Genomic DNA, 17,635 nt, shown 5'->3' with positions numbered 1-17,635 from the left:
AAGAATATAGTTCAAAAATTACCTTCTGTACTGCAACTTCTGCAATTCTCTCTACAGAAATGATAGGGCTGGAGTTCTAGTGGGGCAGTAACCTGCTATATGGTGCCTGTAGTGGGTCTGTGTAGTATGGAAGGAATCCCCATCTTATGTAAGTGGCCAGCTGGTGTCAATCACTTCCCACCTCTATTCTATTCCTGCCAGGCTTTTTATCCAGTTCTTCTGAAAACAATTCCTAGGCATAGGGTGGCCTCCTAGCTCTGTTCCATTGAAAAGGGTATGACAGAGTGCTCAGGACAATTTGCAGCTGGGGGCTATGTGTTGACAAGGGTCTAGCTGGATAGTTTGCTGGCATGGGAGCCACTATTATCACTCAATTAGTGCTGTGTTGCAATGATAAATTGCCAGTTACTTTCTGGGTTATGGTTTGCCTTTTGCACAAAGTTTCTGAAAGTAGCTGACTGAATTCTGCTGTTACATTACTATATGTTGTAAAATGCTGCATCCTTTGTTTGTAATTGCTAATTGGTGCAGTAGTAAGTGAAGTAAAAGGAATGCCTGTAAACTTGTACAACACTAACCTAACATTTCAAGTTATTTTGGAAGTTCAGAAGCAATTAAGTATCAATAGTAGAAACCAGTATTACCTAAGGTTTTTGCCCAATGTTGCTTCTGCAGTATAGCTTATTCTTGTCTAATGGTGTATGGTTGGCCCAAGAATTACTTGATAGGTAAAATTTAGACTGTTGAATTAAACACACTTATCAGCCTATTGCAATATTTCCATCCTATTAGTTAAATTTTGTTTTGAAAACAAGTGTGTAACAAGTCAGCCTTTAAAGTAACTATACCAGACATGAAACTAGTCTTTTTTCCTCATTTTCCTATTGTTAGACTAAGTACATTAGAATTGACAACTGTTTCATAGTCAGGACATTTACTCTTGTATCAGAGGCCATTAAATGTATAAAACAAGCACCTGATAACCCTTTAAGTTTTTTGTGGAACTTGACCATTTTACAGTGTTCCCTTATTCCATATGATGCTGCTCTCAGCCTTGTTACACTAGTGAATCTGGGACATCTATACTGTTCTAGGAATGACTTTTAGATTACCTAGTGGGGGAGCAGGAGACTAGCATACTGATGTGATAGTTATCAGCACTAACATTGTTCTGATCGGTTTTAATTACAATCTCAGTGGTTCAGAAAAACTAAATAACCTTCTTCTTAACCTACCACCTAATCCCTTTTCAAATAGGCAGTCTTTCCCTTGCAGCACAACTGTCTACTCCAAAATGGCCTGTTCTCTACACTGACTGACAACGTAGTGTGTGGTGGGGTGCAAAATTTCTAAAGCAGATGGTTTCTCTAACCAAGAGCCCAGCCACCTAACTAGCAAAATGTTTATTCAAAAATGAACACTGTATACTGTGGGTATTTGTTTAGGGGGCTTCCCCTGTCTTCCACTCATAAAATACCCTTTCCTTGCAGGGACAGGGTTGTAGATGGACAGCTGCCTCTTGCTGAGGGGGAGGTGTTTCTGTAGCATTTTAACTACCCCCCCCCCCGTACTTTTCTATAGGCTCAGTCTAGGTGCTAGAAGCTAATGCTCTGCAACTGACAAGGAACACAATCAAGTTTCTTGGTTTGTACCTTTAGGCATTATCCCAGTTTAGAGACATGATGTGACTTGCTTATCTCCAGGGGTAGGGGCAAATCTTGGTGTGTTTTAAACAAGTCAGCTTACCATGTACTAAATGCTCAGATGCTATGGTGCTGGGGGCACTAATTACATAGATAAGAGTTAGCTGGAACCAAGTCCTGTTCTCACCACTGCCAATATACAAAGCAGGCACAATCCTTGCTATAACCATTTTATTGGCAATGTTGCCAGAGAATGCCTCTAGCCATTTTACTTCAGGTTCCTTAGTGTTCATATTGCTACAAATTAAGCAGCTGTAAGAGTTGAGATGTAACAGATGCTTTCTTTATTGCCCATATTTGTTGATGGTTTTTAGCATCCATCTCTTCAAGCGGAATACATGTGTATAAAATCCGTATTTACCATCACGATCACAGCCTTCTCCCCATGAGACAATCCCCACCTGATACCAGCGGTTATCTGTTGGGCTCTGACAGAGAGGAAAATAAGTTAGTGCTCTACACACGGTGCTAGTAGCAGTAAGATTTTTGTGCCCTAGACATCTTAGACCTCCAGCTGGGCTAGGTAGAGGTTCAACAGTGATAGCTGTAGCCTAGTACGATGCGAGCACTAACAATCACCTGTTAGCTTGCCTGAGCATATCTACACCAGGTAGGTATCTAGCTATCACTCCCTTAAACTCTTTACAAGTGGTCTCAGAATGCATGAAGCTAGTTCAATGTAGACTGTGGCCTGATTATTTCAGGATTTCTCTCTCAGTTCAAACCAGAAATGGATCTGCTGTTTAGGTAACTGCAGCTGTAGCCATTTGAGAGAAGTACCTCCCCATTGTCACTTCAACGCTCTTATTATAAGGCTTGTGCTGGGACCTCCCAAAGGTCTCCCATGAGCAAAGGCACCGCTCTGGTGCTTGTTGCACATACCTTCATGACAAAAGGGCCCCCGCTATCCCCCTCACAAGCATCCCCTCTCTTCGAGTCTTCAGGACTGTACCCTACAGGAGAAAAGGCAAGGGTATCTGATAAGAGGAAAAGGGCTGTTTTCTCTACTTCATTTGTACCTTTAATGTTACACTGATGCGAAGTCTGGGAAAGGTACTAATAGCATGGCCCTCCAAATCCCCTTAACTCTGTGCGTGTTGTCAAAGCTGCAGGCTTACTTGATGTCTTTATAGTGAAAAGCTCAAATAAAGGTGCTTCCTTATAGCCACCCCCACCTTCTGTTTCCCTCTCTTATGCTGCCTTAATTCCATCTACTGTGATTCCCCTCCTCCACAGCTTTGGTCTGGGATATTGTAGGTCACTCCTTCAAGCAGAATCCAGTCAGTCTTCTCACATTTAACCCCCTCCCCTATTTAGTACATGATCCAGTTGCCCTTATTTAAGATCATCCCTAGCATTGCTGTACTCTATTCCCCCTAAAAGATTGTGTTGCTTTTCTCACCTGATTTCTTCCTATAGCAGGGTGGGCACAAATATGGCCTGCCAGCCCTTTTAATCCAGCCCTCAAGCTTCCATTGGGGTCTAGGGCAACCAGGAACCATGGCCAATGGGAGCTGCAAGGGCAGTGCCTGCAGGACAGGGCAGCCTGCCAAGCTGCCCCTCTGTGTAAGAGCTGGAGTAGGGACGTGCTGCTGGTGTTATTTAACGCTAATGTTTCAGCAATGCAAGTTGAATGAAGCACCATGTAAAACAGTACTGTAGTGTAAGCTGGCTCTGGCAGTCACTCCCTCAGATTCAGTATCCTAAGTATTGACCATTACTACAGCTAAGCCCTCAAAATCCCCTAATGCTGAACTCTGCTAATTCTGTTTGAGCATAAGCTTTCATGAGCTACAGCTCACTTCATCAGATGGAATGCATCCAATGAAGTGAGCTGTAGCTCACGAAAGCTTATGCTCAAATAAATTGTTAGTCTCTAAGGTGTCACAAGTACTCCTTTTCTTTTTGTGAATACAGACTAACCGGCTGCTACTCTGAACTCTGCTAATTCTGTACGTTTTACAGGAGCGAGGGGAGAATTCCAAGCCCAGTTCTATCTCCTCTCTCACAACCAGCTGATGCCCAAGAGCCTTATTCATGGCCCTAAGTTCTCATCTCCTACATAGGCTGTGAATTCTTCATTCATGCCCTGGGCATACTATTTCTTTTGGATAGATCAAAGTTTACTGGGCAGTAATTAAGCTGAGTGAGCCCTTGCATTATGGCACATGGTACCGAGAGCAACTTTACCCCGACCCATCCATCACTGTCCCTAGGTGCAGCAGTTAGCTCTGGCCACCCAGCAGCACTTACCTGCACAGAACATGTTGTCAGTGAGTCTGATATTAGTGGATGCCTTGCAGGTATCCTGGTTGACTATGGGGAGGTTCACCTGTTGCAGAACTGAAGGCAGGGCGACTGTGCCAGAGCCCCAGGTCTCATACAGATTACCCCATCCAGATACCCGCCCTTTGAATCCTGTCAGCATCAGACTGCAGGAAGAAGCAAGGTTAAAGCACATGGAAATAGTACATGCCACCCCTATAGCCTAGCACTGCCCAGACTCTAGAGGGGCACCTCACCAACCGACTCCCCTAGTGCAAACCAGCAAAAAACATGCATCCTGCTTTTTGCCAGGGCTTTCCTGATCCTTCATGTAGGCCCAAAGGAGACATTTTCAGCCCTTCTCTCTGGGGTTGCTTTTGCCCTCCGGCCTCCTCACCTCTGGACCAGCTCCCTGGTGGGCAGGCAGACAGGGTGGATGTGGTCACTGAAGACTATGGGTTTCTTCAGGAGCATCAGTGCAATGTCTCGGTCCAGGTTCTCTCTCCAGTTGTACTTGGGATGGATGATGATTTTATCCAGCAGGGAGATTTTCTCTGTGTTCCGCTCGTACCTGAAATGATTCCAATGGAAGGAGAGAAGTGACTGTGCAGCAGCTGTGAGCTCTGGGGGCTGCTGGCCCTCTGGCTGGCTTGCAGCACCATCCTTCTCACAAGGAAGAGTGGCCATGGGAGGGGTGCAAACTGCTCTCCCTTTCGCTTTAGACTCTGGGATCAGTAAAGCCTCAGTGAGTAGCATCTCCATGGGAATCCACTGTAACCTGAGCACATGACAGTCTGGTTCACCATGGGGGTTCCCATAAGGCCAGATGACATCCTTTCTAGACCCCAGCTTTCTCCCATTGCACTCGTGGGAGACTCCCATCTGCTTCCCTTCCCTCCCCCCATTCAAGTTCTTACTTTGTTCTGTGATACTTCCCAATCCGCACCAAGATGTCATCTGTGGTGAAGTTCTTGTCCCAGGTGTGGGTAAAGGAGGCAGTGGGCAGCAGTAAGGACCCAGCGGTCGTGATGAGGCTGGCACCACACAGCAACTCCTGTGGACTCTTCCTGAAAAGCATCACCTGCCTGGGATGGGAAGAGAAGGTGAGAGATTACCCAGGGCACTGGCTCAGCAGGCTGCATGTTCTTATGTGCCTTGCAGGGACAGCAGTTTGGCGTGACCAGGGAAAACTGCCCTCACTGCCCCAGGAGACCATGACAGCACTCCTCTAGCATGAGTCAGGTCTAGTCCTTAGGACCCTGGGACTTGGAACTGTGGATGAGTATTCTCCTTGCAGTCCTATCTGAAGGGTACTTTTCCCCTGCCACTTTCCCCATCTAAATTAGCCTTCTAATCCCTGCCACGACCACCAACAGAGACATGTGCCTGCAGGACTGGAACAAGTAGGATAAGGGTGAAACACAAAGCCTGCAGAGTGCTTCCCTTTCCATGGCAACCATGCACTTGGCTCCAAAAGGAGAGAGGAAGTCTCTGTCCAGCTGTAGTAAGTACTGCCAAGTCAGCCCCCAGAAGGGGCTATGAGTAGAGGTGGTGCTGGCTGAATACACCGTGCCAGCTGACGAGACTTCCGATTTCCCTTGGTCTAAAAGGAAAGACTGCAGAGAAACTGCAGCAACAGTACTTACCAGGGGGCACTTCCAACTTCTGCATTTTCCCCCTTTACAATCCGGCCCCCAATGTAGGAGTCCAACAGCTCCTGCTCACTCTTATCAGAAATCTTTTTCTTCTCAAACAGGGGACGGATGCCACAATCTGAAAAACCAGGCAGCCTGTCTCTGTTACTCTACCTGATTTGCAATGCAGGGGACCTGCTCTACAGACAACATGCTTGACTGGGAGTAATTGGAAGCTGCATGTTCAGCCATTGTTCTTGCCTCATTTTTAGGGTTACCACCTGGCTGGTATTTGACTGGCCTGGCTGGTTTTTTTATGAATTTGCCAGTTACCAGAAAAATTAATGTAATCTGCCTGGTTTCTTCCATATTGGTCTAAAGATTTAGATCATCACCACAATACACTGGGATATCTAATGTTAAAAAAGTTCGTGTGTCCAGCTAACAAAGCTGCAGTGTTCCCAATTCCACAGTTAAGCAATAACAGATCAAAACTGTTGAAAATATAACTGCTGCCTGCCCCCCAACATGCAAGCACACTGCACGTGTGAGAGAGAGGGTTTGAGTCATGCAGAGTGAGGAGACGTGCAAGGTATATTAAATAATGGAAGATCAGGGCAATGGTGTGAGTGATCCTACAATTCCCCTTTCCCACCCCCAAATAATAATAATAAAAAAAAAAAGCTCACATCAAAAACTGCACATTCAATGACAATCGGCTAAACAAAATAGACTAAAGGCTGACTGACAAAATGTGCTGATAAAACAAACTCCCATTTGTTATCGATGATGTTCTCTCTCTAGATACTATAAGCGGCTGTTGAAGGTGGGAGCTGCGGAATTGCCTTGTGGTTGGGGTTGTGGCAGGCTTGCCTTGAGGTGCGGGGGAAGTGCTGGGTTTTTTGCATTTCAAAAGGTGGTAACCCTACTCATTCTCTATTGTGCTCTTTGCTGGGAGAGGCTGGGACTGGAAGATCTCCCAAAGCCAGCAGTCTTGCACCTTCTCCTACAGCACTTCTTGCTCTGAACCAAGGCTGAAGTAGCAAGGATCTCCCCATGGCACCTCCTCCTGGGGAAAGCTGGGACTGTAAGGGCTGGAAGCTTCTTCACAACTGGAGGCTAGCTTTGGATGAGCTTTTTAGACAGAACCTAAAGTAGTTTTAACATCCACTTCTGCTTTCAGCAGTAGGCATTTAACAGGCTGGTTTTTCTGAGGAGCAATGAATTGTAGGAAGGAGCCGCAGCTTCTGCAGCACTTTTGGTGCTATATTTGTGCCTCCTGGGTCCTTTGCTCACCTGTTTCACCTGAACCGAAAGTCTTAACATCAAAGAAGGTTTGGTGCTGTTGGGTAATGGTCCGCCCTGCTATTACGTCATCCATCTCATCCAGGGGCCTCTCTGAGAGAGACAGACAGATGTTGAGAGGCAAAGCTCCAGCGTTTTACATAGGACTTCAGAAATGGCACCATCCCTTCCCACACATAGTGGAGTGGTGGAAGTATTGCTTTTTTAAGGAAGACTATTGGTTCAATTCTCCTTCCCAACCTCTGGTCCACAGGTGAACTAATAAGCAGCATCCAGTTAGCTGGAATATGGGGGCAGATTTTGAGGTGGTGCGGGGGATTAGGGTTGTCAGTCAATAAAGGGCCTCTCAACACTCAGGCATAGTCTACATGTGTACACATACACCATGTGACCCACACTTGCACAACTTCACGTTAAAAACATGAATCGCCTACATGTTGCCTACCATGAGGCTGTGGCCCACCCATTCCTCACTACAGTACTGTATCCTCCTGGGTACTGTGAATTTCTCCCAACTGCAGGCCCTAAGATCCCCATACCATTGACGCGCCTCACCACAGTAGTGCAGGTCACAGTACTCAAAGGTGGTATTTGGATGATCCACATAACACCAGACACCTCATCATCCCCATCAGGGATTCCGGCAATAATTCTCCACCAGCTTCACTTCTGGGAAAAAAGTAGTTCCATGGGACAGCTCCTTTGCCTTGGCTGAGGCCCATGGCAAAACACTTGGCCCCAGAGAACGGTGACAGAAAGAGTCCCACTATAATGTAGCCCTTTGTCCGTTTCACATGGCTGCTGTGTTTTGTCCAGTGGATGGTCCCGGGGAATAAATGGAAACTGTGGTCTTATCTTGACCTGAAGATAAGGAGCAAGACAGCCATTATCAGATCATGGCCCTGCAAGTGGGAAGTACTGGTGTCTGGCTACAGCCATATTCCAGCAGGCCCAGAGCACTTCACTATGTCCCATCCCTCCACTGGGACATTCCACCATGTCTGGGAGTCCCTGAATCCCATCCCTGAATCCCATGGGGAGAGCCCAGGCGCCCCCTCCTCACCAGTGAGGCACCTGGAATGCTGCTTCACTCAAAGTAAAATGAAGCAGACCTTCATCCCACTTTTCTGTGCCATTCCCAGGTGTTAATGGAACTTCAGGGTGTTTGCATTTTCAAGGGAAGGCTCCCTATATTGATGCCCCAAGCTCTCTCACTACTCACTCTCTCACACCCCACCCACACACACACAGGGGACAGCACAGCAGAAATAGGCATCCCTCTGCAGTCCTACACTCATGCAACAGCCTGGCAGTCTCAAGGAGGCCTCAGGGGCATCTTTGTTAACAAGCTTATGGAGGGTTACCCAAGAAACCACCTACAGTTCTGGACCCTAGAGCTACCACTGCCCTCCACTCCTTTGGGCACATGGGGAGATAGACCTTCACAGCTTCCAAACCACAGGCCTCCCCAAAACATTTCTGCCTCAGTCAATGAGACATAAATATTCTTCACAGCCCCAAAGTCCATTTGTTCTATAATCTTCCTCTCACAGGTCTCGCCTGACGACAAGCTGTGGGAGCAGGGCTCCAATTTCCTGGGCAAGCAGGCAGACATCAGGAGAGATACTGAGCAGCTGTAGCTTGGCCTCACCCTCCTTTCATTCTCCTTGTGTTGGCAGCTGCTGTGACAACAGCGGGCACATCTGTGATATCGTAGCTACCTAAGCGAAGCAGCAGCAGGGTCAATCCTAGCTTCCGAGAAGCTGCCCCTCAGTGTAGCCAATTTCTTGCCCTCCATGAGCAACCAGGGCACAATCCATGAAGGGAAATGATGCCTCTCTAATGTTCTAGTCTCTCAGCATGTAACCAAAATGATGGCTAAGGGAGAGTCACCTGGTAAAATCCTCTGCCATGGGACAGAAACTGGCCAAGGTGCAGAGAACAGCACAGGGACATGTGGCCAAGTCTCCCCAGGAAAAAGGAGTCAGTGGCGCTTACTGACTTCACTATATTTGGGTTATTTAAAAAATAATGTATTCACATGCTCTTATTCCTACTCTCAGCCTTGAAAGCTCCCCTATTGGGGGCTGCTATCGCCTACTGTCAGCAGCTGCTATCACCTGGCACAACGACTACCATTTCCTGAGAGACTCCTGCATGTGGACGTGAGGCTACTCCTAGCGAGATGGCTACCACATCCCATTATGTTCAATGAGACTGAGGCCAGGGCTGCTCTCAAGGAAGATGGCTGCCACTCTACAGGGAGCTAGAGAGGACACTGGGGAGAGGGGCTGAGCTAATGAGGTGCAGGGGAGACTAAGTGGATGTCTAGGGGGTGCAGAAGCCTGTGGGAAAGCAGGGTGCAGAGCACAAGTGGGAGGGGGCAGCGCCAGCCTGCCCGTGACAGGGAGGGGAAGGACACAGCGCTGCCAAGGCTGGAGAGTGCTTCATGCATCACCTGCCTTTGGCCAGGGCTGGAGTCCTTCTGCCAACCCCTCTCATGTTTCAGCTCTGCCTAAGGTAAAACTCCCTCTGATTGGCTGCCTGCCCCACCTCCTGGGGAAGCCCAGCCAGCCAGGGCTGCAGCAGGAAGCAGGCAGAGCTATCCCTCAGGACCCACCCCCAGTCTCACAGGAGGGAGGAGGGAGTAGCTCTGGATAGCTCTGCTCCCCCTCCTAGTGAGCAGTGGTAACAGCGGGTTCCTCTGCTCTTCCCCTCCACTCTCCCTCCCTACACACCTTGCCTTGGAAGAGGGGGGCCGAGGAAACCCTGGAGTTGCAGGAATAGATGTGAGGCTGCAGATGTGGGGCTGAGAGCTCCTGCAGCCGGATGCCAAAAATCACCTTAATCAATTTGGGACTATTGGTACCACCGATAGTCACCCCCACACTGGAGGGGGCAGGAATTTTAAAAATAACCAAGCTATATTTGTTTGGTCTCTGTCTAACATGATTTTGTAACCTTTTGGGCTGGCAATATTGAGAATGGCAGTTCCCCACCCCCCTCAGTGATGAGAGGATAAGTGGAGGTCACGTGTGGTGTGTGTGTGTGTGTGTGTGTTGTGTGTGGGTGTGTGTGTGTGTGTGTGTGTGTGTGTGTGGTGTGTGTATGTGTGTGTGTTGTGTGTGTGTTGTGGTGTGTGTGTGTGTGTGTGTGTGTGTGTGTGTGGTGTGTGTGTGTGTGTGTATTTTAAGGCTGAAATTTGAAACCTGAGAGGATCACACACAAATTGGGGAGGGATAGTTTTGCCATAAAGGTTACTTAAAAAAACAGAAAGTAGGCAAAAAAAATGCAATTTATTCATTCCTGATTTACGAATGCCTGAGGCTGGCAGTAGTAATGCAGCTGCTGAAGGCTCTAGAGGGCACAATATTATTGAGTAGCAAAGAATAGTAAAGACTGAGCACTTCAGAGGGACCTAAGCAAGCTAGGTGAATGGGCAGCACAATGGGAAGCCCTCTCCAGTTCAGTGTGCCTTCGCCTTCCAAGTCATAGCTCCTCCACCCATTCCCACAGGACTCCTCCCTCCCACACCCGCTCTCCACAGACCCTCCCCTTTCTTGAGGTCCTTTCGTATCAGCATTAGAGTAAATCTTCCCTCCCAGGAGCAGGGTATCTCAGGGCCCAGTGTCGAGGCTCACCACACACTGGAACAGCACACTCCTCCCATCGCACTGCTGGGTCTCGAGTGTAGCACCAGGGGCCGTTTGGGTTGTCGTCTGGGTTCCTGCAGTAATTCTGGGTGAGATTGGCATTCCGATGTGTGGTGGTGTTAAACCTATGAGAAAGGAGTGATGAGGTAGCTAGCAGCCTAGAGAACCCTTCCAGTCAGGGTTGTGATCTTCCCCACAACCTGGCTCCTCCAACCAGAGCTGGGATTTAGTGTGTGCGGAAGAGAGTTATGGACTTACTCCGGTCTGTGAGGGAATTTGCTTGTCCAGAACTGACATTCAATCCCCGACTTGGTGACAGAAACTGTCCCCTGATAGTTCTGCCCAGTGCCTGCGACACAGTTTCCTGCCAAAGTCCCAACAGAGGGCAAGTCAGACCCAAGAAGGAAATCAGAGGCATTATTTTTCATTGAGTCCATAGGTACCAGCCTACAATTCCTGACTTGGGTTCTCACATACATGGAGAGACCCATCTTATCAAATGTTACCACCAATCATCTGGATGGACTTCACTTCTGTATCTCAGTGCCTTGATCTGCAGCTGGGAGATAGCTGGGAATAGTTGTGAGGAACTGGCTCCTATTGGAGCAGATGGCAGCTGGGCATCTATCCTATGCTATTCCAAGGGGGACTCCAGGGTTTTTAGGATGTTAATGAAAAGTGTTTGTGGGGGATCAATATGGCAGGGAAGTCTAAGGGGCTCTGCCTCCCCCTCTAAGGGCTGTTGCTCCCCAATATTACCCATCTGATGACCTCCCCGCTTCTTTAGAATTTCCTCCCACATTGTGCTAGGAGCAGGTTTCCGGGAACTCACCATCTCCAGTGGCTCATGAGGTCTCCAAGCCTCTCTTACCTGTCAGACACTCTCCAGAACTGTCCTGAGATTCCTCTGGGATTCACATACTAACAAACAAGAGCAAGAAATCTGTCAGGTCAAAGGGACTCCCAACGAGCACTGCATCTCATGTCAGCATAACGTATGAGGGGATAGAGCCCTGGGGAGTGGGCCCTGCTAACGGAGCTAGGGAGCCAGCTCTCTGGGGTACAGCTGTATAGCCTGTGGGACATCAAAGCAATTTGCAGGACTTGAACAACTTACCGCTGTATTTCCTCCAGAATTCTGCTGCAAACAAATGCAAATACTAGGAGCCGAGTAATGGAGCCTCAGCTCTGCCTTAACTTCTGTAATTCAAACCAAAGCCAGGCCACTGTCTCAGTAAGAGAATGGCCCTTCTTGGCAAACGGGGAGCAAACTCTGGCCCTGCTGAGATCAAAGATACTGGAGCACAACAGAGAGAAAATGACACTGAGTCACATGCTTTCCTGTCAAATTGTGGGGCTACCTCTCCTATCACAGCCCTGCCCCAATGGAGGCTTTTTGAAAGCAGCCCATTTCACTTCTGGCTGACCTATCTCAGCAGCACGACAGTTTCCAGCTGTCAAACCCTCTTCAAGCAGAATGCTGCCTTGAGAACTAACCCCACTTGTGGAGTAGTAGGGACTGGAGACAAGCAATTTGGGGGTGGGAACACTGGCAATAATGGCCTTTCCTCGTCGGTCAGCTGACTTCCCTCTTCATTCTGTGCTTGGGGTCCCTGAGTTTAGCCATCAGCCAGCCACAAACTCCTCTCTGCTTCCATCCCTGCAGGTCAGGCACCAGTGGCAAGCATTATCTCTATGATTTATATTACAGTATATCCCAAATGTGTTGGTACTGTCTAGACATATAGTAAAGGAGACAATCCCTGGTGCAAAGACCCTGGGGGCAAGGGATACATCATAAGCAAAGGAATGAGAGGCTGATTGGTAGAAAATCCTTGTATAGACTTATCTGCAGGGTACTTTAGTCCTCACTAGAAGGGTATACATTCCAGTGCCACTAGCATGTGCCTCTAACTGGCTTGTGTGGACCCTGCTTGTGTGTACTAAGAGTGTGCATAGGGTTGCCAGATGTCCAGTTTTCAACCAGAACACCGGTCAAAAAGGGATCCTGGTGGCTCCGGTCAGAACAGCTGACTGGGCTGTTAAAAGTCCGGTCGGAGGCACAACATGGCTAAGGCAGGCTCCCTGCCTGCCCTGGCTCCATGCAGCTCCTGGAAGCAGCTGGCATTTCTCTCCGGCTCCTACGTGGAGGCGCAGCCACGTGGGCTCTGTGCGCTGACCCCCGCCCTAAGTGGCCTGCTCCGTAGCTCCCATAGGCTGGGAACCGTCGCCAATGGGAGCTGTGGGGGCAGCGCCTGTGGGCTGGGGCAGCATCTGCAGAGCCCCCATGGCCATGCCTCCATCTAGGAGCCTGCCATGCCGGTCACTTCTGGGAGTCGCCTGAGGTAAGCGCTGCCTGGAGGCTGCATCCCTCACCCCCTACCGCACACCAACCCCTTGCCTGCATCCAATTCCCTCTCAGAGCCTGCACCCCCTCCTGCCCTCCAAACCCCTTAGCCCCAGCCCAGAACCTCCTCCTGTATCCCAAATTCCTCATCTCTGGCCCCACACCAGAGCCCGCACCCCCAATAGGAACCCTCACCCCCCCCCACACACCTCAACACCCAGCCTGGAGCACACACGAACCCTGAACCCCTCATTTCTGGCCCATCCCCCTGTCCCAGCCCAAAGCCCACACCCGCAGCCAGAACCCTCACCCCATCTCGCACACCAAACCCCTGCCCAGTCTGGTGAAAATGAGCGAGCGAGGGTGGGGGATAGCAAGTGATGGAGGATGGGAGGATGGAGTGAGCGGGGGCGGGGCCTCAGGAAGTGGTGGGACGGGGCAAGGATGTTTAGTTTTCTGCAATCAGAAAGCTCGTAACCCTAAATGCACAATAATGTAGTCCTGTTTCAAAGGTGCACTAGAGAACTTTAGTGCACACCATCATGGGCCAGCTAATGTGTTACCCACTAGTTTGCACTAGAATTTACACTCTTCTGGTATAGACTAATGCACCTTGTAGGCAAGCCTGCAGTTTCACTTATTTTAAATATATATATATATATATATATATATATAAAAAACATTCTTAGCTATGGCATACCTAGACATTTTCAGGCCTGTTTTGTTCTGCTGAATGCCCTTGCTAGTCACAACTTAAAAGCAAATGAAAGACAATTGACCAAGCTTTAGTTTAACTGGCCTAAAAATTGAAAGTAGGCCCAGATCTGCACAACATGCATGTGCTCCATTGGGACTAGCAGGAGCTGAGAAGCAAGCATGTGCTGTGTTTGCAGGATGGGGGCTGTGGCTGTCTTGCTTTTGTATTAACCCTTACTTGCTTAGTTAGTTAGATTTTTAAAATCTTTGCCTTTTTTTATTTGAGGTCCCCATCCTGCAATCAGACCTAATAACTCCAACCCCTGGGGCTCTGCACAGACTGTACTTTAACCTAGGCCTAATTCCTGTACGCTCTTACCTGTTTTCAATTAATTTTTCATTTTTAGAATATTTTGCTCTTCCCTATATCAACTAAGATTGTTTCCTTATACAGACCTTTCCCAGCTGTCTTGCACCTCATCCCCAGCACACACTGATTTACACTCATTGTGATGTCCATTTTTTCCCCAAATAGAATGAAATATACCTAATTTCCCTCAAAGTAACTTCTTACCCCCAACCTCCACCTCCACCAAGCTGAATCCCCCCAGTAATCAGGATGGGGCTTGTCAGGCACCTCCCTAGAGTTTTCTCTTTCCCTCTGTCAGATAGGACAGCTCCCAGGTCTGTAAGAGTGCTGCCACCAGAACCTCTCTGACCTTTCAGGAGGGGAAGGTGATTCCTGCCCCACTTAGGAAATATGCCATAGAACCAAAGTCATTCCTTGAACAGGGGATGGGATCTCCTTAGGGAACACACTGGACCTCACCTTGGCAGCCCTTTGATGAACCCTTTAGAAGCTATGATTCTTGACTATCTGGTCTCTCCTCACAGTACCCACATGAGGGAACATTTCCTGGGGAGTGGCTGTACATACCGTGCGAACAATGGACTCGAGGGCTTCATAGGCCTCCTCATAGCTACATTTCTCCTCTAGACACTCCCGTTCCAGGTTGCCTTTGAGCATCTCTTCCAGGAATCCCTTGTTGGCACGCCGCGGGCGCTTGAGCAGGGAAAGTGCTTGCTGCTGCCAAGGAAAACTACCAAACCAGAACACCGACCGGTCACTCGACACAGAGCTTGGAGAGAACAGTTTCCTTTGCAGGCTCTGCATGTCTGCTCATGGGTCTGAATCAGTGAACACACACAGCCAGCGAGCCTCCCTACTGCCTGACCTCTAGTGGAAAACAGGGGATGAAAGAGGCCCAGCAGGACCTATCCAGTTCACCCTGAGGCCACGTGCAGGATTAACCTCCCCGCAATCTATGAGCTAAGGTTGTGACCAGTCCTAGATGCTCCAATAGCTGGGGCCTCCACCCCTTCCCTGTACATTTCCTTCGGCTGGGCCAAAGCCTGTCTGCTTGGAGCATCAGCTCTCACTGTCTTTGTACTGCCGCATCCTGGCGGCTGTTTCTCTCACTCTAGCGTGCGTCTTTTTGCAACCCCAGCTCAGTGGGATATGCTGGGAAATCGCTTCCATCTGCCTGTTCAGAGACCCCGACTTCCAACCTAGCTTCAGCCTTTTCCCATTCCTCTGCAGAGCAGTGGGACAGAGGAGACAGTCAGAAGGTCCTGTCTGACGGGGCCCTGCCCCACATCATAGAGAAACAGGAATGAGGGAGCAGAAGTCCTAAGGGGGAACAAAGGAGGAGCACCAGGCACAGGGACATAGTATACTGCATCTGCCTGGGAGCGAAGTAGGGCCTAGTCTGTACTCCATGTATTGCTCTGACAGCCAGAGGGGCAAAGTGGAGAACAACAGCCCCCCTCCGCCCCATAAATAAAGCAGGTCACCAAGAGAAAGTGTGTCCGTGGCCCAGGAAATGCCACGTGGCCAGCACAAGGTGCAGGACTGATTAAGATATCCCTTCCCTCCCCCAGGTTCATTCATGTTCCAAAACAGCTGTGGCTTTGAAATATACAGTCAGAATAACCCAACACAATCCACTGAACTGTAGTAGCCAGCCACTCTCCCCACCCCATCCAGCTCTTTCCCCAGAACCTGGGGACTGCTACTTCTCCCTACACAGCAATAGGGAAGCCCTGTGCACTCCTCGCCCACTTCTTAGCAAGTTAACTCCTACTGTCTAGCTGGAAAAAAGCCCTGGCCACTCCAGGAACTGTCAGCTCCTCATTCAGGCTTCCCCTTCCAGCTGCAGCTTGGGAATGAACAGTCCCATTTGTTTTCCTCAGCCTCCCATCACCCCTGCCCTTCCCTCCATACCCAATGAGCCCTTACCTCCATCATGGCTCAGCACGAGGTGCTGGAGGCAGAAAAGGAGCAGGCTGCCCAGCACTCTGACTCGGCTGTGCCTCATGGTATATGCCTCAGTTGCAGGGGAAATGAAGAGGGAGCAGGACAAGAGAAATCCCAGCCCCACCTAGGTTAATGTTGAACCAACATGAAGAAATAGGACCCAGGAGGTCACGGTGTGTGGTGTGTCAGGGACAGTGGGGCTGAGGCTCCTGCTGTCCCTCCTCCGCTTGGCTTCTCTCCCTCCCCTTCATGCATTTTCACTTTCAACCATTTTACTGGTCTGAGCAGCACAATAAAACAACAACTATTATACTACCTAGCTCTGATATAGCGCGGTCATAACCACCATCACACTGGGCAGGTCAAACACTTCAAAGAGGAGTGACTGCAGCCTCACAACTGCCAGGAGGTCACAGATGGGGAAATGGAAGCAGATGGAAAGAGAAGGATGCTCCCAGGCACACAGAGAGCCAGCAGCAGAGCCAGGAGAGCCCAGCCCACCTTGGTGAGGTCACTGCTAACTCAACATAGCTGAAACGATTTCTCCCAAGTCATCTTTGCTCCCACCTTGCCCCATTTCTGTTGGCCCCACCACCTCCCTGTCACATGGGCTATGTCTACACTGTGAGCTACGTGTGTGATTCCCAGCTCACTTACACATACTCATGCTAGCTGATGAGAGCTAGTGCGAGTATAAATAGCAGGGTAGCTATGGTAGCACGGGTAGCGGCTGCCTGGCTCAGACATGCTGAGAACTTGCCCACAGGGTTCAGACAGTTTGTATTCAGCACGGCTGAGCCTCGTGTATGTGATCTGGGAATCACTTGCCTACCCCATAGTGTAGACATAACCCTAGACTCATTTTCGACTCCTCCCCTCACATCTAGGCTGGCACCAAGTCTCCCTGTTCTTTCCTTTCTGCTCTGCCTGTCACACGTGTCAATGCCCTGGTCATCTGTGATTGCTGCAGCTTCCTCCTCCCTGGCCTCCCCAATACTCACCCCCACTTCCACTCCATCGAAAATGCAACTGCAAGGATTCTCTCCCTTACTCACCAGTCCCAAATGCATCCCTCCCCTTTGAGGGTCCTTCCACTAGCTCCCCTTTGCCCATCAGATCCAGTTTAAACTTCTCATCCTTGCCTTCAATGCCCTACACAACTCCAGCATGGTCTTCACCCTGGCTCATTTCTTAGGGTCTCCTCTTAGCCCCTTGCTTCACCAAGGATGCCAGCATCACCACTCCCATAATTTCCTGGGCCCACGCTCACTCTCCTCCATGTGGCCCCTTACACACGAAGCAACCTCCCAGTCTGTGTGTGCCAGCCCCCCAGCTCTCCTTCCCCAAACCCTTCCCAAAGACTCACTACAGTCACAAAGAGCAAGGGCAGGATGAAGACGACCTACTCCTATGCTTACCCTCTCCTCTGAGCTTGTTGGGCACTGCATCTTGATCTCCTCAGAGCAGGGATTGGTCCCTATAGAAATGTAACACATAGTCAGTGGTTTAAGGAAGTGAACTTTCTCCCAGCCCTGCCCTATGGCTTAGCCACAAGCCTCCCATTCGGGATTCAACCATTTTTTCTTCTCTCTGAGCACCATAGCCAGTGGTCTGCCAGAGAACCAGTTGCTGCTACAGCCCATTGGAGTTCTTTCCAGTTAAGTTTAATAAAGCAATTCCTGATACAACCCCCTTTGGGGGGCAGGGGATAGTGC

General features: G+C 49.3%; 1 protein-coding gene across 1 annotated transcript; it reads right to left on the bottom strand.

Moving 5' to 3' along the window:
- Nucleotides 1-1,857: 1,857 nt before the first annotated feature.
- Nucleotides 1,858-17,246, bottom strand: F2 (coagulation factor II, thrombin). Its single transcript, XM_043516090.1, is given in 20 exon segments — nt 1,858-2,131; nt 2,586-2,656; nt 3,957-4,135; nt 4,366-4,539; nt 4,886-4,950; nt 4,952-4,995; nt 4,998-5,053; nt 5,615-5,741; nt 6,899-7,000; nt 7,463-7,649; nt 7,652-7,747; nt 7,749-7,768; nt 10,549-10,685; nt 10,819-10,938; nt 11,445-11,481; nt 11,678-11,701; nt 14,537-14,692; nt 14,695-14,703; nt 15,903-16,128; nt 16,131-17,246. Coding segments are annotated over 20 exon segments (2,019 nt in total). The 5' UTR covers nt 16,176-17,246; the 3' UTR covers nt 1,858-1,987.
- Between the last annotated feature and the right edge of the window lie 389 nt (nt 17,247-17,635).

Source organism: Dermochelys coriacea, chromosome 6 (assembly GCF_009764565.3).
Source record: "Dermochelys coriacea isolate rDerCor1 chromosome 6, rDerCor1.pri.v4, whole genome shotgun sequence".
Taxonomy (NCBI): Eukaryota; Metazoa; Chordata; order Testudines; family Dermochelyidae; genus Dermochelys; species Dermochelys coriacea.
The sequence above is the reverse complement of the archived record's forward strand: the minus strand, read 5'-3'. Positions and strand labels throughout refer to the sequence as shown.